We start from the raw sequence: 24,699 nt of genomic DNA on the forward strand, positions 1-24,699 counted from the left end.
TGTAATCCTAGCACTCTGGGAGACCGAGGCGGGTGGATCGCTCAGAGGTCAGGAGTTTGAGACCAGCCTGAGCAAGAGTGAGACCCCGTCTCTACTAAAAATAGAAAGAAATGATTTGGACAGCTAAAAAATACATATATATGTTAAAAAAATTAGCCGGGCATGGTGGCGCATGCCTGTAGTCCCAGCTACTCAGGAGGCTGAGGCAGAAGGATTGCTTAAGCCCAGGGGTTTGAGGTTGCTGTGAGCTAGGCTGACGCCACAGCACTCTAGCCTGGGCAACAGAGTGAGACTGTCTCAAAAAAAAAAAAAAAAAAGGAAAAGAAAAACATCTCTAGGGAAGGTGGTGAGGCCTCTTGGGAAAAGCTGGGTAGCTCTCTGGGACGCTAGGGACAGCCCAGAGGCCTCCCTAGCTTACGCAGGGCCTTCTAGAAACCATTTCCTGGGCCCTGGACAGCGATGCTAAGAGACATGGGCTCTGGTCACAAGGCCTGGATTTGAGCCCAGGTTGCCCTACTCCTGCCCAACTAATATCTGATCTTGGCCAGGTTGTCCCCCTCCTCCAAGCCTCAGTGTCTTCATCTGTACAATTTGAATATAGTAGCTGCCTCCCCCGCTGCTGTGGGGACTAAATGAGACAGTAAGCCACGAGCACTCAGCGTGCTCACAGACACACGGTGAGCTGCGAGCACGTTTTTATTCTAGCTGCGTCTCACTTCCTGTACTCTTTTTTTGCACCTCTGGTTCTTTCCTTTCCCTTTAAGATTTCTCTAGCAGAACACAGAGCATCTGATAAACTGGATCCCAGGAATGTGAACACTCAAGAGCCACCCTCCTGTGGGAATCTGTTCTTAGGAAATACTACCCCAAACCTGGGAAAGGGGCCAGGATGCATGCTAACTGCATGCGTGAAGCACAGTTCCACACGCCTGCCCGCGACAATGTGCCATTGTCACTCTGTTAGATCCTATTAATTCAGGGCACAGACTCTGTGGAGTTGCTTGTTAACTTGTGGATCTGTGTCCAGTAGAAAAAATAACCCCAAAGTTGACTGTTTGTTGCCCAGGAGGACATTCATGGCCACAAGCCGAATAGAGATTAAAATGCAGGTTCTGATTCAGTAGGTCTGGGATGGACCTGGACTCTACATTTCCAATACACCCTCCGGTGCTGTTGCCCTGATCGTCTGAGGACCACACTTTGAGTAGCAAGGGCCTGGTCCAATCCCTCAACTTTGTCTCTAGGAATCCCCTTCTAAGTCATGATGGGGGTTGAAATAAGATCACCAGGAGAGGGCAATGCTTAACCAAAAGCAGTGATCTCACGCTGGTGGGCTCTCAGGCACATGCAGGCTCTGGGTAGGGTTGGGGACTGCCCGTCCTCTCTTGGGTCAAGCACGATGGCTCCTGGCCACTCCACTTAGGGAAAGCTCCAGCCTTGTGAGGGTTTTGATTTGAGCAAAGACTTGAAAGGTCTGCAAAGACCAAAGCGAGGAAGACTTTCTACTGTTTTTCATTCCCATAGAAGCAAACTTTCCTGGTGGGAAACACAGGTATCTAGTATAGGACCTGAACTTGAGCTGGGAGGTGACCACATCAGACAGTAATTCTTTCACAAGCAGAGGTCCCCAAGCATCAGTGTGCATCACTCAGGCATTGAGCAAATATACACGTGCCAGGCATTGCTCTAGGGGATACAGCAGAGACAGTCTGAGATCCCTCCTTCGTGGAAATTTTATTCTAGCGGGAGAAGACAGATAATTAGCAATAGATATAATAAGTAAATTATAGAGCTATTGGATGAAAAGCACTATGACTAAAAGAAAAAGTTGAGCAGATTCAGGGAGATAAAAGTGGCTGGGCTGGAATGGAGTAGGCTGCAGTAAGGTGGTCAGGGTAGGCCTTGATTGGAGCAAAGACTGGAAGGAAATAAGGGAGCTGGCCAGGGGAATATCTGGGGCGGGGTGGGGCAAATGCAAAGGCCCCAACGCGTGAGCACCGTGGGCTGTTGAGGAGCAGCTGGCAGCCAGTGTGTTTGGAGTGTGAAAGACACGGAGAAGCAACAGAGGGCAGATGCCACCAGGCCTTGGAAACCATTGTCAGGCCTTGGCTTACATTGAAGGAAATGGACAGCCACTGCTGGACTTGGAGTAAGCGAGTGACTTAGGAGTTAAAAGGATCCTCTGGGTGCTGGGTGAAGGATAAATAGGGACTTTTTAAGATGCAGGGGTATGGGCCCCAATTCCAGAGTCTGGTTTACTGGGGGCTTAGGTGGGCATGGGAATCTACCTCTTTAAAAGCCCTCCTGATTGATTCCCTTGTAAACAGTCTAGAGGTGCATTACCACCCCTTGCACAACTCCAGGGGGCCCGTTCTCGTTGCTTTCTATCTGAGCCGCATTGCGAATGACAGCCCAGGAGTGGGCACTGAGGCAGTTCCACAGAGTCCACCCTGGAAGGCACCTGACTTAAGCGCTTCCACCTACGGGAAGGAGGGTGCCAGTCGCCTCTGCTGTGTGGATTTGGATGTACACACGTAGAGCAGCACAGGCCCCAGGTGGCTCCTGGCCAAGTCCTTGAATTCTTCATCATCCCGTGTCATTAGCTGTCCTCCAAGGCCTGCGGTGAAGCCTTTGTAGATTCCTTAACTATGAAGATGGAGTGAGCAGGGAGCTGTCAGTCTTCTCACCCCCGTGGGACAGAATCTCCCATCGGCGTGCAGATGCACTCCAGAGATGTGCAGCACGCAGCTCTATGTTGCCCCGAGGAGGTGAGGTTCGTGCTGGGCACTAAAGGCTGTGCCCACACAGGGCAGTGTAAGCAGAGGTGCAAGGAAGCTCTCAGGTGTGTGAAATGGGCATGACGCTGATGTGCTCACCTACCTCATCTGTTGCTAACCCTATGGCATTAGGGAAGGCTGTGTTGGCACCCATTTTACAGATGAGGAAAGTAAAGGCTCAGAGAGGCCTTTTCACAGGACTATGATGGGAGAAGGACCGTGTCAGCTGGAGAAAGCGATCCGCCACTTCTCCTGTCCCTGCCGCACTCCTCAGAGGCCTGGGGCTCGCAGCAAAGACCCTGGGCTTGCAGCGGCAAAGCAGCCCAGGCGAAACAAACACAGCACTGCTCCTTCCTAGTCGTGTGCCAACCCTCCGAGCCTGTTTTCTCATCCGTAGAGTGGGCACCAAGAGGGCTGTTGCTAGCAGGAAATGAGAAACATCCCAGTGCCGGCCCAGTGCCAATGAACACAAGGAGCTCCGTGGTGTTCTTCTTGGACCTGATGCAGCTGGTCCCTGCATCCCTTCCCTCAGGCATGGATCCGGCCTGCCTGGCCCTGAGATACACCGGGCATGGCCTCTCTGCTCACGGGCCAAGAGGTTTTCCTGCCCCGAGTCACGCCCTTTTCCCAGGTCCACCCTGCTGGCCTTGGCATCTCTCCCAGGGCTCCGCCGGGACCTTCTAGGGCAGCTGCCAACTCTTGCCCTGCCAAGAACTGCTCCCCGTCCCCCAGGGGTGGCTTTCTGCGAAGGCACAGCACATTTCATGTAAAGACAGCTGCAAAGCAGGGCTGTGGGGTCCAACATGGTATTTTGGGGGGATTCCCAATCAAAGCCCTTCAGCCTCACTCAGCTTACTGTCTACGTTAACTTCCTTCTTCCACCGTCCTCTCCGACACGACTGTACTATTCCAGGAAACTTTGCCCAGGAAGTAAAAGTTGTAAATACTAATGACTTTATTGTTCATTCCAGGAGCTTTCTGAAAGAATCATTTAAAGCAACATCAAGCTGCTCAACTCCTGTTGCATCAAAAGACTCTTGAACCCTTTGCCTCAAAATTCCCCCTTGCCGTGTCCACCCATCCTAAACTATGTCATGAGCTTGACCCAATCCTAAGCAAGGCTTCCTCCCCTGCCTTGAAAGCCCCACCTAAAACCAGACTCCGAAATCTGCTCACTTCCTGGCTGCCCTCCCAGTCGGACACACGAGAGAAGAGGCAGAGCTGTCCCTCAGCAGAAGCGGCAGGACCAGCTTTGTCTGACAGCAGGTTGAGCTGGTGGACTTTGGGGAGCCAGAATCCAACCGGACACTGTGCAGGGGGGAGTCCTCTCTCTGCCCTTTGGGCTGGGGAAGGCACACCCTGGGTCTAGGTTGATCCACAGGGGAAGTTCAAAGTGACAGCGGGGCCCTCAGAAGTGGAGAAATAGTGACCATATGAGTTCCAGAAAGCCCTTGGGGATCTCCTGGTGCAGCCCCTTCGTTTTACAGACAGGACACAGGGCCTGCAGAAGGAATGAGATTTGTCCAAATCACAAAGCTAGCGAGGATGGTTACAGGGATTAAATGAATTAATATCTGTAATGTGCTTAGACATTGCCTGTCTAAGCACATTATCCACTAAGCTCTGTATGTGTTTGTTAAATAAAAATAATGGAGTGTCTGGCCGAAAACTCAAGGCAAACTTAAGCTAGTCTCTCATTTAAAAAACGAAACCCAACTTTAACCTTAAACACAGAACAGTGGTTCTCTAACTTGAGCATGCCTCAAGCCAGAGGGCTTGTTAAAACAGAGAGTTTCTCCAGCCTGAGCAAGAGCGAGACTCCGTCTCTACTGAAAAATAGAAAGAAATTAGCTGGACAACTAAAAATATATAGAAAAAAATTAGCCGGGCATGGCGGCGCATGCCTGTAGTCCCAGCTACTCGGGAGGCTGAGGCAGTAGGATCGCTTGAGCCCAGGAGTTTGAGGTTGCTGTGAGCTAGGCTGACGCCATGGCACTCTAGCCCGGGCAACAGAGCGAGACTCTGTAGCCAACAAATAAAAAAATAAAAAAAACAGAGAGTTTCTGATCCTGCATATCTGGGGAGGAGCCAAGAACCTGCATCTCTAACCAGCTTCCCGGTGGTCCTGATGCTGCTGGTCTGGAGACCCCTCTTTGATAACCAGGGACCCAGAGGGACAAATTATGGGTGTAACTTCTGACACCAGTGAGGGAGAACTTTGGAGACAGTGGTCTCCTCAGCCTTCCCAGGTACAGTTTCCCCCCGACGTGCAGCACGGAGCCGCAAGTCCTGCGCCAATTCTGCTTGGCCGTGCCTGTGCCCACCTGTGGACAACCCGAGTATCCCTCCAGTCTAGCTTTCTCTGCCTCGTGCTTTCAACACAAGGAGCAGCCCCTCTTGCCTGCAGGCTGGTTTGACAGCCGGGCCACAGGGGGTGTGTGCAGCGAGAGTGAACCAAACACCAGCCAGGCAGATGAAACCAACACATTCTTTATTGCAGACTGAAGCTAAGAGGCTCACTCACACCGTGAGCTCTGATTTGGGGGCTTTTCCGACTGCCCAAGCTTTCCTAGAGAGGCAAGGGCAACTCTCCCAGCAGAGTAGAAAACAGCTTCCAGAAGCAACCCCTTCAAATGGCCTGAGGTGAGGACCTGGGTAAGCAGGCGGCTTGGCATGCAGGGGTTGACCAGAAAGACAGGGTCCAGGCACGCCCAACCCTCATCTCCTTGTGACTTCAGATCACTCCCTCCCTTGGGAGTGTCAGGAAGACTCTGGAAAGATCTAAGAGGCCAAGGGTCTCCCATGGCTGAGTTAGGCAGGCGGCTGAGCAGAGACTCAAAGCCCTGGAGATGGCAGGTGGAGAACTGAGAACACTCATCCTCTACTCCAAGGTCATCCCCAGAGTCACCCCCAGGCCCTTGTTTCCCAAACTGTAAAGTGCTTGTAGGAGTCAGCTGGGGATCTTGCTAAAATGCAGAGTCTGAGCCGACAGTTCTGGGGCAGGGCCTGGGACTCTGCATTTCTAACAAGCTCCCAGGTGACGCTGCTGCTGTCGATCCACAGACCACACCTGGAGTTGTGAGGCTCCGGCCATACTTTCCCTTTGTGCACATCACAAAAGTGTGCATCTTTTTCAATAAGGAGAAATCCCACACCAGGACACAGGGTGGGTGGGGCCCACCAAGCCTGAACAGGACTTCAGCCTCTACTTGCCCCCAACATCCACAGCCTGGACTTGGGGATCCTGGAGATCCTGTCTTGACCTTCTGACCCTGAACACCCTTTTCCCAGAGTTTGACCAAGCAACCTTGGGAAATGAACAGAGTGAACAAGTCTCTCTTGGGCACAGAGCACTCAGTGGTGGGCCAACATTGGCCCAACCTGTGGGCTCCGTGCCAAGAGACAGGAGACCTGGGCAGGAAGAAGGGAGCTGGGAATGTTCTGAGAAGGGCTTACTGAGCTGAGTGGCGGTCCGAGCTCCGAACAGCCTAACCCTAGGAGTGGTAAAGTGGCCACTGGCCGACAGGACACAGGATTTGCGTGGTCTGCCTTTGCCCCAAGTCCTGGGGCCCCAGGTGCCTCTACAGATCCAGACAAAGGTGCAGAGCAGGTGGGGTCTGGGGCACTCTGAGTCTGCTTGCTCCACGGAGGAGGAGGAGGTGGGAGGTAGATACCTGGCAGATCAGAGGTTGGGGTTCTCCGAACCACAGGTGTTACAAGGAAGCAAGAGGCCCAGGCCCTCTCCTGGCAGGGGACCGACCATCCTGCCAGGCCAGGGACCCATAGGACTGAGGATGGGCCCTGCAGAGGGTCGAATCCAGGTTGGTTCTCAGGAAGCAATAAATAGATGGAGGTTGGCTTCTACTCCTCTCAGGGCAGCGACCGGCTCTCAGTACTAGAAACAAGGCCTCTAAGCCGCAAGGGCCCAGAAAATGCTCAGCAGTGCTCCTCTGTGGGCTCAGAGCTGCCCGATGATTTGGAGGTAACCTGGAGGCAGGTACTGCCTGAACAACCTCCAAGGCACCCAAAGGAGGCAAAGGCTCCCTGCCCTTTCTCCAAGTAACAAGGCTCAGAGAGGGCAGGAGATCTGTCCAAGTTTGCACAGCAGCTGTGAGTGCCCAGAGTCCAGGCTGCAGCCCCCACCTCACCTCCTCCCTCAGGCGTTCCAAGTCCACTACTGCCGCAAGCTATCTATCCTGGACCGGCTGCATCCCACCCACCACACGCTGTACGGCCCACCCGCCCCCAGCCCCCCAAGCTTGGCCTCCCATGGGCCCATGGGCCTCCCTCCCATCAGGGTGCCAGGCCAGTGGCTTCTGTCCCTTGCTGGGTGGGCATGAGGAGGATGGCCTATGGTGGGGGGGCCCCGGCGCCCTCCGGCGACATGAGCATGTCAAACTTGATGAGTGGCGGGGCGATGACGCGCACCTCGGCGTTGAGTGGGTTGAAGCGGAGGTTGATGCAGCGCAAGGCTGGCATGGCAGCCAGCTTCTCCACGGGCACATCTGTTGGGGACAGAGGGGACAGGTTAGAGGGGCTGGGGTAAGGAGCAGGCAGAGAAGAAGGATGTTGGGCCAGGAAGACCTGGAACACACGGTGGTAAGAGGCAGCTGTCCAACACCCACTGCACGTGGGCTCAGCTCTTGGTGCCCAGCCCTGTGCGAGGGGCCACCGTGGCCACCAGGATATGACAAACGGAGGAAAGCATCCCAAAAAATAAGGACCAGGCTTCTCAAAAAGTTAAACATAGGGTTGCTGTAGAACCCAGTAATTTTACTCCTAGGCAGAGCTGAAAGAATTAAAAACAGGTACTCAAACAAATATTTTATGTGAATGTTCGCAGCAGCACTACTCACAAGAGCCAAATGTCCGTCAGTGGATGACTAGATAAACAAAACGTGGCATAGACACGTGAAGGAATATTATGCAGCCATAAAAAGGAATGAAATTCTGACACATGCTTATACATGGATGAACCTTGAAAGCATTGTGCTAATGAAAGTCAGGCCCAAAATGACAAACAGCTAGAGTAGTCACACTCATGGAAGGAAACAGGAAGCAGAACAGTTGACTAGGGACTAGGGGACAGGGAGTGGGGAGTTATTGCTTCATAGCTACAGTTTCTGTTGGGGTGATGAAAAAGTTTTGAAAATAGCACTGATGGTTGCAAAACATTGTGACTGTAATTAATGCCATATATAGTTAATAATATAATTAATTCTTTTCTTTCCATTTTTTTTTTAATCCATAGGACTCTGCTTGGTATGGAAATTCTTCTTAACTGTGGGACCATTCTTTATCATATCATCTGGTCCATCATGACCCTGAAGTGTCCCCAAGGAGGAGACATGACTACCCCGGGTCTAGCTAAGGGAGGTTAGTTAAAATTAAACTTAATCAGGACTCTCAATAATGTGTCCTTCCTGCATCACTGCCCCATAAGGGCTATGTGGGAAGTTCCAGACTATATTAATTTGGATCATCAACCAGAGGTTGAATGTTATCTGCAATCAAAACAAGCTTTTCTCTTGTTACAGGTCTAGTTTCCAAAATTTAATGTGTAGAATTTGCAAATCAAGTTTCAAATTGTCATCTACTTAACTTATATAATAATACTAGGGCATTCCCAAAACTCACCAAAAATGCCGCATTGTAACATACATAAAGTAATGATCTACTAGTTAACTCAAGGGCCAATATGTTGAGTTCTAAGTGAAGAGGCCACATAGCCTAGTGTCACAGACTCAGGACTTCATAGACAGGCCTGAGTTGAAGCCCAGCTTTACCCCCTACTAACTGTTATTGCTTCCCTGTACTCTAGCGTCCTAATCTTGAAAACGGAAATAATGAATCTTTCTTCAAACAGGTGGCGTGAGAACTAAAGGAGTGACTGCTTAATGGGTATGGGTTCTCTTTTGGGGTGATGGAAGTGTTTTGGAACTAGACAGAGGTGATGGTTGTGCAACATTGTGAATGTACTAAATGCCACTCAATGGTACACTTTAAACAGGTTAATTTACGTGGTTAATTGTATGTTATGTGAATTGCACCTCAATTTTTTAAAGAAAGGACCAGAATAAGGCAGCAGCTGTATTAACACTTGACAACACTCTGGATCCTCCCACGTAACCTTCAGGATCACTCAGTCTGCAGTCCAGTTCCCAGGCCTGCCATGTGACAGGACAGCCGTGTGGCTAAAAGCAAATTGCTAAATTCATACCAGGGTAACCACACTATTACAGTACATACCTCACAGGACTGTTTCAGGATGAATAAGACAATCTATGTACTCCACACTGTACTGAATGAATGTTAGATATTAGCATCAAAGGACACAAGGCCCAGAGAAGCAAGTAACTTGCCTAAGGTCACGAGTTCATAGTAAGCTGAATCCAGACTTGATTTTTTGTAGTCTCCATAAAAAGGAAAAATTTTGTAATGAATATTTTGTAAATAAAGGTACATTTAGCTACAATTTCCCATTTTCCCTGCATATGGAGACTTTTGGGACACCCTATAGTGTAAGCAAGAGCCTTCTCTTCTCTCCCACTTGCCTATTTGTTATCAATGTGGCTCGTATGTTTCTAGTGGTTTACAATTCATTATGGTATCTCATTATTTTGATGCTCAAATTGTCCCAGGTTTGGCCAGTGGGAGACCCTCAGTGTGGCTCCCGTGTCTTTTGACATGGCCCCAGAGTATTTGGGATGCGACTCATCTTGAGCCCTCCCTGCCCCAGCCCTGGAATCAGCCATTTCTCCAAGAAGTCCCGGTTCCCTTCTGTGGGGAAGGGCATTAGTGACCAATGGTGACAGTGCTACTGACTAAGCCATGCTCTACAACCCATCCACGAGGCCCGTGAGTACCCAATCCATCTGCTTTGACTGCTGCTTAGCACACCATGCTGTGCACCCACCACACTCTGCCCCTCTGCTCTGCCAGCAATGACACCCAGGTGGCCTCCGTATGTCCTTAGGGGCCGGTGTGGAAAAGTCTCTGGATGTGTGCCCAGGAGCGGGACTGACTGCTCCATTGAAGGATTCGTGTGTATACTTCCTCTAACTGCTCTCTAGAACTCCCGTGGGGTCTACCAGGAGCTCGGTACCCTGCCTCGCTACAAGGGCTTTCAGGGAGGCCTTGACCTGCCTGCCCCACCTCCAGGCTGACACACACTAGGGTCCTGACCTTTAGTGAGGTTTCTGCAGTCTCCCCCTCCCCTGCCTTGAGCCTTGCGGTGAAGGCGGGCAGCGCTCACGGTGGGCCCCGCTCTCTTTGCTCAGGAAAGAGCCCCAGCACTGAATCTCCTGAAGTCAGATACTGTCCTCCCCTCAGGACTTGGCAACTGGGATGTGGCTCCGCCCCAGCCGTCCTGGGGAGAAGGGGCAGGGGAGGCCACCGGCCCAGGAAAGCCCCTCGTATGTGTGTACGCACTTCCACGTGTGAGCACAAAGCACTTCCACGTGTGATCCCCCCACAGCCATGGGGGCAGCGCAGCGCTCCTCTGCCCACTTTGCAGGAGGAAACTCAAGAGCACGCGGCTGTTAAGAAACAGAGCTGGGGCCTGAGTTTGCTGCCAGCCGGTTCACATCATGCTCCAGTGTCCCCTGTCCGTGCCTGACTGGATGAGGTGGGCATGGGAGGGGAGCAAGTGACTTAGCAGGCGGTTCTGCACCTATGGGAGCCTCCAGGGGCCTCGTCTCCCCACGGCTGTCTGCCCAAGACATTCCCAGCACCGTGGGAGTTTGCAGGATGTGGGCCTTCGAGATCGCTCTGCTGGGTCGTTTTGTTGCTGACGGTGGTTTTTTAAGTATTAATAACATGTGTTTCATGCTTGCTGACTTAAGCTCTTTATATAATTCTCACAATAGCTGTCTCAGTTGAGTGCTGCTATCTCCGTCTCACAGATGAGGAAGATGAAGTGTGGAGAGGTCGAGTACCTTGCCCAAGGACATCAGCTAGGAAGCGCTGGAGCCAGGCTAAGAAGCCAGGCCAGCTGCCTCTCAGCCCACGCTGTTCATGCCACCTCCAGGTAACCCTCCCACCTCATAGCCCACCCCACCCCACTGCGAGTGCTCTCCAAGGGGCCCCCTCAGATACGGGAGATAGAAAGCAGTCTTGCCGCAGGGCTGCAGGGACCCAGCAGGAGTGCCTCTGGCTTCCCCTGACCACGACACTCACCACCGCCTGGGCCACCAGGCCAGTCCCTCCACAGCCCAGGGCTCCACCTCCAGCAGGAGCTAGGGACACAAGGAGGAGTCGCAGAATCTCCAGGCCCTATAATGTCCCCATGACAGTCATTTCCTTGCTGACCTGCCCAGAGAGAAACGGTTTCCTGGAGATGTTCTCAAATTCATGCCAGAATCTTCCAGGCCTCTTTGTTCTGCTGTGGGTCACAGTGCAGAACAAACCTATCCCTTCTCGTCCATGACAACCCTTCTGAAACCTGTAGCTCAGCAAATACCACCACCTTCTTTAGGCAAAGGCCCCCAGATCCTTCACTTCATGTGATACTTGGGGAGCGGGTGAGCGGTAGTGAGACGCACGTGCTCTGCAGTCAGAAAGGTGAGCCTGGCTTTTCCAGTGACTGACTGTGTTGCCTTAGGCAGGATCTCTGAACCTGAGCTCTCTCCCCTGTATGATGGGGTCACACTGCCCACCCTTGAGGGAGGCCATGTGAAATGGACAAGACACCTGTATGCACTGTGCCAGCAACGTGCACTCCACAAGGGCAGGCCCTTTGCTCCCTGCCACTACTGTGGGGCCTGCAGCCGCCGAGCACCACCCCCAATCCCCAGGGCAAGCCCGCGGGCCTCGGCCAGCAACATCCCAGCCTGAGTTCACCCCGAGAGGGCCTGGATGCCAGATCACGTGGACAGGGAAGAGGCGGTGAGCCTCAGCTTTCTCCTGAAAGTGCCACAGCTCCTCGAGCCCCTTCCCACCATTCACCAAAGGACAAAAGCCCCAGATCTGGCCTCCACTGAGAGCTGAGAGAACCAGCTGGCACTCATGTTTGTGGGCTGTTGGCCAGGGGCTGCACAGATCATGGCAGAGACCATTGGAGCTGGGCGGGCCCTCTAAGTTGTGGAAACCGAGGCCCAGCGGGAGATAGCGACTTTGTCCCCCAGGTCACCTGGCCACTGGGTGGCAGGGCTGATGTTGAGACAGAGAAGGCTGGCTTGACCAGAGAGGAGCCATGTGTCCTCCGTGCAGGAGTTCCCGGGCCCCGAGAACAGGCAGCCAAACCCCTGCACCAGAGGAACTCGCCACCTTTAGTCTTAGGTGGGACCCAGGAAATGCTTACGCCAGGGGCTGGGTCCCCAACAAGCAGACACTACCTGTCTGGCAAGCAGGTCCCCTGTGATAGGTGAGAGGACAGGAGTGAGCGCGAAGGAGGCGTGGGAGGGACCCAGAGTCCAGGGCACACTTGGGAGTTTGAGGAGGGAAAGACTCGGAGACAAGGCTGTTTGGAGAATGCAGGGCTATGAGCAGGCACTACTCCTGGGAGAGGAGGAAAAGCGAGATCTAGTGATATTAGTGCCCACCCACTGCCTTCGCTTTCTGCGGAGCTCGTGCCATGCAAATGTCACGTTGCACAGCTGCTACCACCCTGGCCTGGCGCCTCCCAGCCCTCACAGGTGAAGGAAAGGGCTGCCCACGGCAGTTCTTCATCTCCCCTCTCCATCTGGGCCCCCATTTTCCCCACCAGGAACGGCCGGGAAGAAAAGTGCTGAATCCTTGGTGTCTTCACCATCTTCGTGGTGGCAGCAGCTCTGTCACGGCCGTCCCTGACAGCACAGCTGGCAGCATGGGCGCGGGGCACACACCAACCCCCTGCCTCGATCACCCAGAATAAGAAAACCCCTTGTGCTGGGCTTTTAAGAGGTAAAGTCATTTCGTGGGGAGTCAGCGTCCATGGGACACAGAAGGAAACCGAGGCCCAGGGAGGGCTGGTACCTTGTCTAAATGGGCCTGGCGAAGGAGGCCACTTCTGGGAACTGATATTTGAGGCCCTGCACTAGATGGTTGCTCGCAATGACCCATTTTGCAGGTACAGAAACTGAGTCTCAGATTTGTGGTGCCCACGGTCGCCAAGCCAGTAAGTGGTGGAGGCAGGATTTACAAAAGCCCATGTGCTTCGCCCCATGCACGGAGGGGCAAGGCCAAGGCCAGAGCCTGGTCTCCTTGCACCAGCCCCTCAGCCCCCAGAAGGTCATCTGGATGGCAGGTTTGGCTGAGCAACTCAGGAAGGGCTGGACCCCGGGCTGAGAGCATCGCAAACTCAACTGTCAGAGATGGGGGCTCAGAGCTGCTAAGTCACCCCAGCTCCCCATCTGCCACCGGGGACCACTGGTACTGCCTCAGTTTCCCCAGAGGGGGTTTGACTGGGGGTGGCTAAAGACCCTTCCCGCTCTGGACTCTGTGACTCCTCTGTCCATTAGCTGGGGAGGCCAGCGGCTCGTGCCTGAGGGCAGGAAGAGGGTCTCCCATAAAGCTGCTGCCGCAGGTTTGCTGGGCATGAAGACTGGCTCAGCCCAGCCTTGGAGCACAGCTGTGTGGCTCCAGGCCCAGGGAGAGCAGACTGTCCAGGTCTCAGCCTGTTGTTTCCGTATCTACCACCGAGCTGGCCTCTCTAGGGTCTGTGGAACTCCCTGAGCCGCCCAACTGAAGGATGGTGACAGACGTCACAGGGCAGAGCAGGGATTAGGGGTATCTCTTTCCCCTGATTTAGCTGTGAGTGTTGTTTGAGCAGCTCAGAGGAAGAAGCAATAAGGCCATCAGAGCATGTCAAAGCTTGGCAGAACCAACACACCAGAGCAGTCACATTAGCAAGTGACAAGCCCAACAGGCCAACTGGGATTTTCTGGATAAAGCTTAAACAAGATCATTTATGCTCACAGCAAACTGACAAGAGAGACAGATGGCTGGAGGCTGGAGAGGAGGCTATGCAATGATCTGCATTTTGTGGATGGGGAAACTGAGGCTAGAAGAGGCTAAATAAGCTTCCCCAGGCCACATAGCACACTGGCAGCACAGTGATAACAGAAGCCAGGTCTCTGGATCTGGCACACCTGGAGAGGAAAGGGGCCTCAGCCTGTCCTGCAGTACTGTGGGCCATGCCCTCGTCACCACTCACCCGTGTCCTGCTGCTCCCCAAAGCCCAGCTCACAGGCCACTTCTTTTGTCACTCCCCCTGGCCCTCCTCTAAACTCTCATAACACTTTCTTTACATCATACTTGAATCACACATCACACTCTGCGACCTGCAGATATGTTTGTTCACTCCTGTAGGTGTGTTACCAAGCACAGCGCCCACGGGGTGCTCAGGTGGAGGAACGAATGAATGAATGAATGTCTTACTGCTTGGACTAGACCACAAGTCCCTTCAGGCTTGAGAGCACCCTGGGCTGGGCACACAGCAGACCCACCATCAATGCAGCTTGGTCAATTCCATGATCACAGCTGTAGTCCAGAGCTGGAGCCCATCCCCGCCTTACCCATCCTTGCACACTTGCCAGCTGGGGCCAGGCCGCTGTGGACCGAGGCTGTGATAAGACACTGACCCTTTAGCACTAGTAATCCGATTTAGAAAATTAGAAAATAAGGCCAGGCGCGGTGGCTCACGCCTGTAATCCTAGCACTCTGGGAGGCCGAGGAGGGAGGATCGCTCGAGGTCAGGAGTTTGAGACCAGCCTGAGCAAGAGCGAGATCCCATCTCTACTAAAAATAGAAAGAAATTATTTGGACAGCTAAAAATATATATAGAAAAAAATTAGCTAGGCATGGTGGCACATGCCTGTAGTCCCAGCTACTCGGGAGGCTGAGGCAGAAGGATTGCTTGAGCCCAGAAGTTTGAGGTTGCTGTGAGCTAGGCTGACGCCACGACACTCTAGACAGGGCAACAGAGTGGGACTCTGTCTCAAAAAAAAAAAAAAAGAAAATTAGAAAATATTAATGAGCAAAAAGAAAATCGCCATGTGCCACCATCTAGAATTAATTACTGCTTATGTCTTGGTATATGGCCTCCCAAACTATTTAATGTATTTAATGTATAAGTATGTATCCACATACACACATACATAGTGTGGCCTCCTAGATACCATGTCATGACATGCTTTTTTTCATGACGTGTTGTAAATATCTTTTTAGGTTACAAACTGGTGACATTTATATAGCTGCATCATAGCCCAGGGTATGGATGTACCTACCACTCTGGCTCCTATTTCTGTTTGTGGACATTCAGGTTGTTTCCAGCTTTTTCCACTATTCCAGATCATGAGAGGCTCTGAGTCTACAAGGCATCTGGGGTTACTTCCATCTCTTTCAGCCTATGACTGTAGAATGTAGGATGTGAGGTTCTAGAATCCTTTTAGGAAGCCAGAGTAATGTTCCCTTACCTGTCCCTTGGCCCCCAAGCGTACAATGGTGGGGTGGTCATAGGCCTCTGTGTCTTTGTGTCTTGGGCGGGGACCAAAGCCAAAGGCTCACAGCCAGTGGCAGGGGAGAAGGAACTCAACCAGGACTAACCGTGCCCGACTTGCCCTCTTCCCGCCGCAGACAGCCATCCTGGATTCCTGCCTGTGTCTGTGGGAAGCTTGGAGTAATCAAGAATAGCAGGATCGGAGTGGGCAGTATTTATAGAAAATTACTCCCCTGAGGTCGGCTTGGCCTCCTCTCACTAATCATTAGCAATATTGACTGGTAAACTCGTTTCACGCCAGTGGGACCAGCTGAGAAGCAAGATGATTAAAAATGATCGCTCCAGAGCGCTGTTCTCCATCCCCGAGGTACCCACAGTCCAACAGGACGCTGAGAGGATGAGGGGTCTGGGCCCAGGGAAGCAGCAAGGGGCAGTGGGCTCCCGGTGGAGACCAGCTGGCCTCCGAGTCAGCACTGCTTGAGAATCCAGGCCAGCCCGGCCGCAGAGCTCAGCCTCCAGGCAGCTCTTGGTGCCTGGCGACCAAAGCAGCTAAGCTCAAGGATGTCCTGCCGTGTTGTGCTGAGCTTCACGCCCCCATTGGAAATGACACAAGAGACAAGCAAGCAAACTGTGGTCACCCGGCGGGGACAGGGAACCGTGCCTGTGAGGAGCCACACGCACACACATCTCTCAGACCACGCGCTGCTGGTGGGAGGCAGGTCGGGGCAGTGGCTGAGCCTCCCCTGCACTAAGGCGCATCCCGGCACGGGTGGGGCCGGAAGCAAACAGAAATAGAGCAGCCCCAGCCCTCAGGGAACAAGCAGCTCACTGCAGTTCCTGAGCTCCAGCCCTCAGGAAAAGCTGCGTGGAACAGAGAGTTCTTCGTCCGCTGCTGAAGAAGGGCCATTTGGTAAAAGGCGAAAGACTTATTCAATCTGCAGAGCAGCTAGAGTACAGAGAAGGTCCATTTGGGAGGGCGGCCAGGGCCAAAGACCCGCGCCCAGCAGGCGCTAATTTCGGCTCTGCCATTTAAAGCCATGCACCCTCAGGCCAGGCCCTTCAGCTCTCTGAACCTTAGCTCCTCAAGAGGGCCCTTCTGCCTCATGGTCTGTGAGGTGGGACCACAGGGGACGTCGAGGGGACCGCAGGTGCTCTCCAAGGTGGATGGAGTCGCTGAGGATCAGAAAGTGTGGCAGGCACTCTCTTCAGAGGACGGGAAGCAGAGTGTTTTAGGAATCTACTGAAGAACCTACAGACACCTTTTCCCCCTTAAGTAGGAGCTGCAGGGGAAGAAATACAAAGGAGAAAAGCCCTGGCTGTGATTTCCTCCTGTGCCCCAGGCTGGCCAGCAAAGGTGGCAGCCAGGGGCATCTCGCCACAACCCTTCCTTCCAAAGGCCCCCGAGCCCAGAGCTGACACGCAATCAATGCCCACTCCTAACGATCCTCCTCAGAAAGGACACGGTCTTCTCACTGGCCGCTCTGGAGACAGCCAGATAAGCAACTCAGATGGCCTGGTGGCATTTGTCTCCTCCCTCCTCCCCTCCCACAGTCCAGCCACCGGAAGGCCCGCGCCTTCCTCCAGGCTGCCCTGGGCCTCTTTTATTAGTAGTTCCTCCAACTGCTTTGATTAGATGCTCTGGGGAGGGCCTCAGAAAAGAATGGCAATTTCACTGTCACCTCTCAAGCGTCTGCATCCCCTCCCTGGGAGCTGGTGGTGGGTGTGTGTCTAGACACCCTGTGGAGGACTAGAGCTGCTTCATCCGCTGTGTGTCTGTGCCACGTGCCCAGGACTGCAGGGTGACAGGGCTGGTGAAGTGGAACCTCCTCTGAGGTTCTCCCTGGGGGTGGGGGGCGAGGATGGCTCCTTTGTAAATCCTTCTCTACGCTGGGAAATCAAAGTGGCTGATGCCAACTGTACGAATCGTTCTGCTCAGGTTGGATATCATTGTCAGAGAAATGAGACCTCCTCTACGATTGCAAAAAGAAGAAAAGCTCCGAAGGTGAGAACGAGTTAGGCAGGGCACTGCCCAGGGGCACCAGCTCCTGGGAAATAACATGGGTTGAAGATGAGGCCTGCTGGGGTGGGGGTGCTCCCGCCAGCTCCTCCCCACTCATGCCAGCACGCTCGGCCTACGCTTCCTCTTTGGGATTAGCCCATCCTTTGTTTTCTGTGTGTTCTCTGCTACCTTTGGCTTATTGATAAAGTTCCTTCTGAAAGGGGCTTTTGCAGGACTGGGGCAGCAGAGCACCCCGTGCAGGGTCCAGGGGACAGCAGGGTGCAGGGAAAGATGACGTTTACAAAGCTCATCTCTGCCACCCTCCCAGCACCTGTCAGCTCTCACGGCTGGGCTTGTTGCTCTTCTTGCCCTGACGTAGCTACTTAACTCACATGTGCATACACGCACACGCGGACATTGGGAAGAGGAGGAAGAGGGAGGCTATGGCTTCTTTAGGGATTGGAATGAGATGGCAGAGGTGCATGTTTATAGGCCTCCCTCCCCAAGGCTGGGTTTATATGTGCTTCCAACTAGAAAGGAGGCCACTAGGAACCCACGCTCGGGGCAGAATGGTGATTATTGACTGAGAGTTCTGGTCTTGCTCAGTGGTTCTGTCTTGCTTGCACACTGGAACCATCTGGAGAGTTTTAAAAAATCAGGAAGCCTGAATCCCTCCACCAGAGATTATGATTTAACTGGCATGAGGTATGGTCTCGACACAGGGTTTTAAAAGCTAGCTGGATGAGTTGAATGTACAGCTGGTTTGAGCACCCCTGGTGAGGATTAATGGGAGAGCCTGTTGACGATTCTTCCATCGTGCATGCCGCCTTCCTGCCTCCCTATGCACGGCAGAGCTGGCCTAGGGAAACCTGCCTCATTGTCTTATACTGTTCTCCCCACCCCAAGGGAGTTTCCTTCCAACCAAAGCTACGCTGCGGCTTGCTATCCCCCTATAGCTATGTGCAAAAATCTTCTCTCTATGCAAAGCACCGTCCCAAATATCTAGGGCTCTGCAGCAAGACCACTTGGGTTGGAATCCTGGCTCTGCCCAGATGGTGTGACCTTGGCCAAGTTATTTAACCTCCCTGTGCCTCTGTTTCCTCACCTGGGGAGAATAATAGTACCTGCTTCATAAAGTTGTCTGAGGATTAAACAAGAGCATCCTTGAAAAGTGCTTAGAGGAGGGCACAAGCGAATGGTCACTAAGTGTCAGCTAGTGCACCACACAATGCCAGAAGCCCCGTGAGAGCAGGGAGTGAGCTTTGTCCATCTTTGTGTCTCCAGCTCAGTGCCTGGCACAGAGCAAGTCACTCAGTTAAAAACAACTGGTGAATGAATGATCATTCCCCAAATGCCTAAATCCATGCCTGCGTTGCCACACGCCTCTTACTCCTTGAATGAGGCGCCCCTGCAGGGCTGGGCTTGAAAATCCAGAGCACTGGGCAGCTCTCCAGCACCCTGGACAAAGACAGGGACAGGAGGGAGTAGAGACTGGTGGTGAACAAAGCACAGAAGCCATTTATTGTGTTTTAAAGGAGGGTCAGAGAACTTCTCTTCCTGCTGTTGGCCTGTGTGCTGCCAGCAGAGTGCCAACAGTATCCTGGAGACTTGGAGGTTCTGGTTCATCAAGGCTTCACTGCACAGTGATTGGCACAGAGGATGCCATTAGGGCAGAGACCAAGTGTGTAGAAGGTCTTTTGTCCACAGACCTGGCTTGCTAGCTCCCAGGTGGACACGTGGGGCAGGGCTACAGACAGGAGCTTCCCGCACCCTTGTAGCTGGGGGCCATGTCTAATTTGCACTAATTGCTTTTGATGCTTGTTTGTTTACTCCAATTTCTCCCTTCATGTGGCTGCACAGTTGGCAAGCACTCCCTGCACTGCCTAATGATCACTCCCTCAAGTGCTTACTAGCAAAATTGATGCCTGTGGGCACAACTCGGAGCTCTGCAGACAGTAGGCAAGGGCACGAGGTGCAGAGGGCACTAGTCTGTTGTGCACTCAGGCGGCTACCACCGTGGAGGGCAAGTCATTCTTCCCTGGGTCCCATGACACTCAAGATGCAGGGGTCAGGGCAAGGCTCAGACTCTGGGCAGCTGGCTATGCTCAGGGGGAATTCCAAACCCCATGCCCAGGAAGGGGACAACTCCATTTCTCTCCAGATGGGCTTGGAGCCCCAGATCCAGGGGCAGGAGAGAAGTGCCAGGGGTTTGAGTTTGTCCTCCCAGATGTGCCTGCCAAGTGGGTCCCTACCTAATCAAATCCTTGCCAGGCTTGAAAGCTATGCATCATGATCTTTCCCTCTTCTAGATACTGAGTGGCCATCTCAAATCCCTTTTACAGATGTGGTGAGGAAAGAAGGGAGGCAGGGAAGGAGGAAGGACCTGCCACCCCCAGCACTGTCAGTCCCTTGCAGCCAGCTTGCCATTCTGCATTGCTCCATTACTGGCTTTTACCTTTTCACGCTACACCATGAGGCTATAGATAAGGACCACTCTTTCTACTTTTCAGACGGAGAAACTGAATCTCTGTCCCAGCTAAATGACCTCACACAGATAGTAAGCCGTAAAGCCTGCTCTCAAACACAGATCTTCAGCCACCTCACCCAGCATCCTTTCCACCATCCTTGAAGTGGTAAGTGGGAAATTCCTCAACTGTCAATTACCTCCTAGGCAGGCAGAAATTATCTGGCCCCCTCTGTGAGCTCTAATGGGATGGAAGAGTGGGACATGGAATGACAGAGCAGCATGCTTTCAGGAGTGGGGAGGGGAGGTGGCTCCAAGGGGCCGGGGAGGGCATCACATTCTGCAGGCTGGCCGCTCAGAATCCTCTGGAAGGACAACTGTGGTAAACTCTCCCTGGCCAGCTGACCCCTGCCCCAGACCTTGTGACCCACCAGTTACCTCTGTCCAACCCTGAACAGCGTCCTCTGCCTCCTCTGTCCTGGCCCCTGGGTAAATGCAGGCTGCAGGGCAAGGAGCAAGGTAAGTGAGCAGGCAGCATGTGACCGGGGTTCCAGGTGGGCTGAGAGGCAGGAGGGCCAGCAGGCAGTGGGAGGTGATCACAGTGACCCTACCTCCAGCCCCACTTCCAGTGGGCGGAACTGTTCTCCCCACTGTGCAGACGAGATGGGGGCTGGCAGAGATGAGGTGGCCTGCTCACGCAACGATGTGCGTGGGGCTTCAGACCTTTGCCTCTTCTGCTACAAATCCCTGAGAAGCCGCGGTAAGGGAAGGGGGACAGGCAAGAGTCCAATGTGCAAAGTGGTCAGGTTGAGTGAAGTTTGATTCAGAGGCTCTTTACCTCGCAGGGGGCCACAGACCATCAGGAGCGAAGCAGAAGTAGGCAGATGATGAGTGTGCACTGGCTTCTGCTTTTGTTATCGCCATGGGGGTCTCCCCTTCTGTGCCATGCAGAGAGAAGACAGGCAGGCAGTTCCAGGAGACACACTGAGAGTCTGTTATGCCCATGGATCAAGCTGCCTTGTGGGCCTGGGGGACGTTCTGAGGGCAGCTGGTGCCGACAGATCAAGGCACCCTCTTTGGCAAATGGGGAGATCTGAAGCCTCCCCCTGTGTCACTGTCTGGCCTGGCAGGAGGCAGGGCTTTGGGTCCAGAAGCATTTGGTTTGGCCAAGATTCCCTACTTCTTGTTGATCCCATCCTACTGAGCATTGGTGGCCTGCAGGGTGGGCAGCAGGCTGGACCTCCCAGAGCCCTCGAGGCCTTGGCATGGTCCCTTTAATGTGAGATGTCCCTGGGGAGGAGTCTCTCCAGCAAGGCCTCCCATCTTTAACCAGCCAAGCAGTGCCAAGTGGAATATGGTGCAGCTCAAAAGATGAGACCAGCCAGATTCCAAACATGCCTTTTACAGCTCCGAGCAGAGGTTGCTGAGAGCAGGGCTGATGCTAGAGGAGAAAGAGAGCACCATTTGCTAATCCACATGCAGATTAGAACAGCCCCACCCCCACCCCCACCCCAGCCCCCAAAGGAGCCAGGCAGCTTTGTGGGGAAAGAGGAAAGAGGGCAAGAGATCAGTTTCTCCGCTTTGATCTGTCTTCAGAGCTGACAGCCTTGCACGGCACACTGGAAGCTACAGGAAGCATTTGCTTTTGCCAATCGATCCCTTGTAAAATACCAGCTACCAGGGCCTCGCAGTGTGACTCTCCCAGGGACCGTGGCTTTCCCTAGACCTATATAGGACTCTGGCCACGGCTGAGTAAGGCCAGGGTGGGAAAGCCTATGCCCTTGCAACCTGCCAACGCAATGTGGCAAACAGTCGTTGGATGCCTGGCAGGCATGTGGCATCCCTCACCTGCCTCTCTCTGCAGCCACAGAAATTCTAACCCAGGAGGCGTGAGATAGGACACAGGAATCTGCATGTTTAACTGGCACTCCAGTGGCATTGGGATGCGGGCTCTGAGGAGCATACCCTGAGACCTTCTGTGCTGGGGAGGAGCAGTTGTGCTTGGGAGGATGGTGAGGCCGTTAACAGAGTCGGCTGCTCTGAAACGGCACCTGGTGCTTTAGGACAAGGCCCTGGGCCAGCTCTTCTCAGGCTGTGTGCATAGTAAGTCCTCACTAAATGTTGTTCCTCGGTCCTTGGATACTGTGACTTTAACCAAAACAATGTACTGGATAACAAAACCAATTTTACCATAGGCTAATTGATATAAACAAGAGTTAAATTCCTACGGCATATAGCATGTCATTTTGTCTAAAGTGGCAGTTCCCAAGAACCTGTTAAGTGAGGACTTACTGCACAAACAAATCACCCAGGGATCTTACCCAGGGACAGATTCTCATTGGGAGATATGAGGTGAAACCTGAAGCTCTGCACTTCTTTTTCTTTTCCGGATTTTTTTTTTTTTTTTTTTTTTTTGAGACAGAGTCTGACTCTGTTGCCCTGGGTAGAGTGCAGTAGCATCATCATAGCTCACTGTAACCTCAAACTCTTGGGCTCCAGCGATCCTCCTGCCTCAGCCTCTTGAGTAGCTGGGACTACAGGCGCTCGCCACCACGTCCGGCTAATTTTTCTATTTTTAGTAGAGATGGGGTCTCACCCTCACTCAGGCTGGTCTTGAACTCCTGGCCTCATGCAGTCCTCCCACTTCGGCCTCCCAGAGTGCTAGGATTACAGGTGTGAGCCACTGCGCCCAGCTGAGGTCCTACATTTCTAACAAGCTCCCACAGGTGCCCATGCTGCTGGTCTATGGATGATCTTTGAGAACTGAGAGCTGAGGCAGAGATTCTCAAACTTCAGCATGCCTCCAAACACCTGGGGGGAGGGCTACTAAAACAGCCTGCTGCCGTCCCCTCAGAGGGCTCCAGTAAGTCTGGAGTGGGGCCTGAGAATGTGCATTTCTAACCAGGCCTCCAGCGCTGCTGCTGCTGCTGGTCCTGGGCCCACACTTGGAGAAATACAGGCCCGGATAGAGAGAAGTGAATAGCACAAGGGCAGAATTAAGTAAACGCAGCCTAGAGCATCCCTCTGTAACACAGAAACTTTTCTTTTTAAAACTGCCATTGCTCTATTTATTAAATTCTTAACAAGGACTTGTTTTCCTATGATCTCTTGCTCTCTCTGGAACAGTATGTACATATGAAAAAAAAAGTTAAATTCTAGCTTAACTGAAATAGTCTCCTGCTTAGCAAAATGAAGACTCCCAGATACATGATTTTCTCTTTACCCCCACATGTTGCAGGACCGACCTGCTGTGCGGCATCGAGTGCTTGTGAGCAAGTGGTGGCCTTAATGCAGTTCCCGCCCCAACCTTTAAGCCACGTGTGTCGGCAACTGGGGTGAGCGAGCTGACTTCCTCATCTTCAAAAGATGGGTGGCCCATCATGTCCCTATGTCATCGCCCACAGTCAGGCTAAATTCCTCCACCTCCTCAGAAACCCTCCCTGGATCCTCCTGGGAGCCCCATCCCACAAGGATACACGGCCAGCCTCCCTCCAGCTGAGAGTCCTCTCCCTGTCACCCCACGGCAGGCCTGACCTCCCCTCCAGCTGTGGCTACCTGTCTAGCAGCGTAGTATTGGCTTACGCTAACACCTGTAAGCAACTCAGGGTCAGGGCCCGCATCTCATGCACCTTTGTAGCCTCTGCTCCCCCAGAGACTGCATTTTCCCAGGCAGTCTTGTTTGCAAATACATAAAAACTTCCACACACCACTTTCTGATCTGGAAAATATAGGAACCATCCCATGTCCCAGAAACTTGTAAGTGACTGTTGTCTGAACAAACATTCTAAGCTACAACCCCTTTTCCTCTCTCTTGAGAGCACTCACAGCAAACAACCGCATCTGGCAGGCCAGTCCCTAAGGACCCAGGAAGCCCCTCAGAAAGCTGCTGTGTGTCTGCCAGGGGGCGGCTGCAGGTGGGCAGAGGCTCTGGAACCTGCTCTGCTTCCTGCTCACCTGAACCCGGCCCAGAGCTGCAGACTGAGGGTGCCTGGCCACAGGCAGGGAATAGAAGACACGGGAAGGACTTGCAGACCGAGAGCACGGGCTGTGCAGGGTAGGGGAGAGGCGCGGGGACACGAGGAAGGAAGGCTGTCTAATGTGGTGGGCGCACGAGCTGCCAAGAACAGCCCCCGAATCTCTGCAGGACACTCACAGGAGTGGCTTTGCATACCTCCTCCTCATGACACAGAAAGGAATACAATTTTCATCATGAGCCAGTATATATACCTGTGCATGGACATAGTAAAACTGAAATTAAAAGTCAGGCAACAGTAATTATCGTGCTATGTGTGATGTACTCTGACATTTTCTATTCTATTCTATTAAAAAATTGCTGGTCTCAACCCACTAATTTGACTTCCTGATTCACTAGCTGGTCATAACCTGCAGCCTGAAACAATCTGCCCCATTGTGTCTCAGGTGTTTCAGAGGAGCTTCGGGGCTTTGGAATTCCCGCTCTAAGCAGTGCTCCCCACCAGCCGAGCACCTGTTGTACGCCAGACACTGTGCCGGACGCTAGTCGGGGCGTGGAGCAGGTGGCTCCAGAGAGAAGAGGACGTGGAGACCACCCTTGAGGACAGAAAAGGGTCACACACATAGGTAGCGATACCAGGGGCAGCCCCGGGCTCCACAGATGTGAGACCTGAGGGTATTCAGCCACCAGGGAGCCCCAAGGATAGGCACCGCCGCCTCCCAGAGGCTGGCAGCAGAAAGCAGACAGAAGTGTCCCTGTCCCTCCCAGCTGATGTGCTCCGTTGGTTCCAAGCTTCTCTCCTCCACAGAATGGGCCACCTCTCCTCCTCCCCCCCCAGGTGGCCCAGAGGGCAGAGGAAGGTCAGGCGGCGGCACTATTTGGAAAGAGGAGGACCAGTGAGCGGTCCGGCGCGGGATGCTGAGAGCCTCCAGGCCTCCCTGGGGCCAGGCCACAGGCATCTTTGGGGAGGGCCCTTTGGGGTGGGTGTCCTTCCAATGCCCTTGGGGGCTTGTTTCAGAGCCGCCTGTTCTCTGCTTACTAAAGCTTAAAGGCAACTCATGTATCTCA

At 53.2% G+C, this 24,699-nt stretch overlaps 1 protein-coding gene and 1 long non-coding RNA gene across 2 annotated transcripts in view; one reads left to right on the plus strand and one right to left on the minus strand.

The window, feature by feature from the left end:
• Positions 1-5,251: 5,251 nt before the first annotated feature.
• The window catches only part of LRRC20 (leucine rich repeat containing 20), a 74,811-nt gene continuing 55,363 nt past the window's right edge, over positions 5,252-24,699 (minus strand). Inside the window, exon 5 of the mRNA XM_045569344.1 lies at positions 5,252-7,282. Coding sequence (XP_045425300.1) covers positions 7,128-7,282 — 155 coding nt within the window. The 3' untranslated portion in view covers positions 5,252-7,127. The remainder of the gene's footprint in view (positions 7,283-24,699) is intronic.
• Positions 17,112-22,940, plus strand: LOC123650447. The gene is made up of 3 exons (XR_006739343.1): positions 17,112-17,197; positions 19,705-19,827; positions 22,897-22,940. It is a non-coding gene; the product is annotated as an uncharacterized LOC123650447 (long non-coding RNA).

The sequence above is a fragment of the Lemur catta genome, chromosome 14, assembly GCF_020740605.2.
Source record: "Lemur catta isolate mLemCat1 chromosome 14, mLemCat1.pri, whole genome shotgun sequence".
In the NCBI taxonomy this organism is placed as follows: domain Eukaryota; kingdom Metazoa; phylum Chordata; class Mammalia; order Primates; family Lemuridae; genus Lemur; species Lemur catta.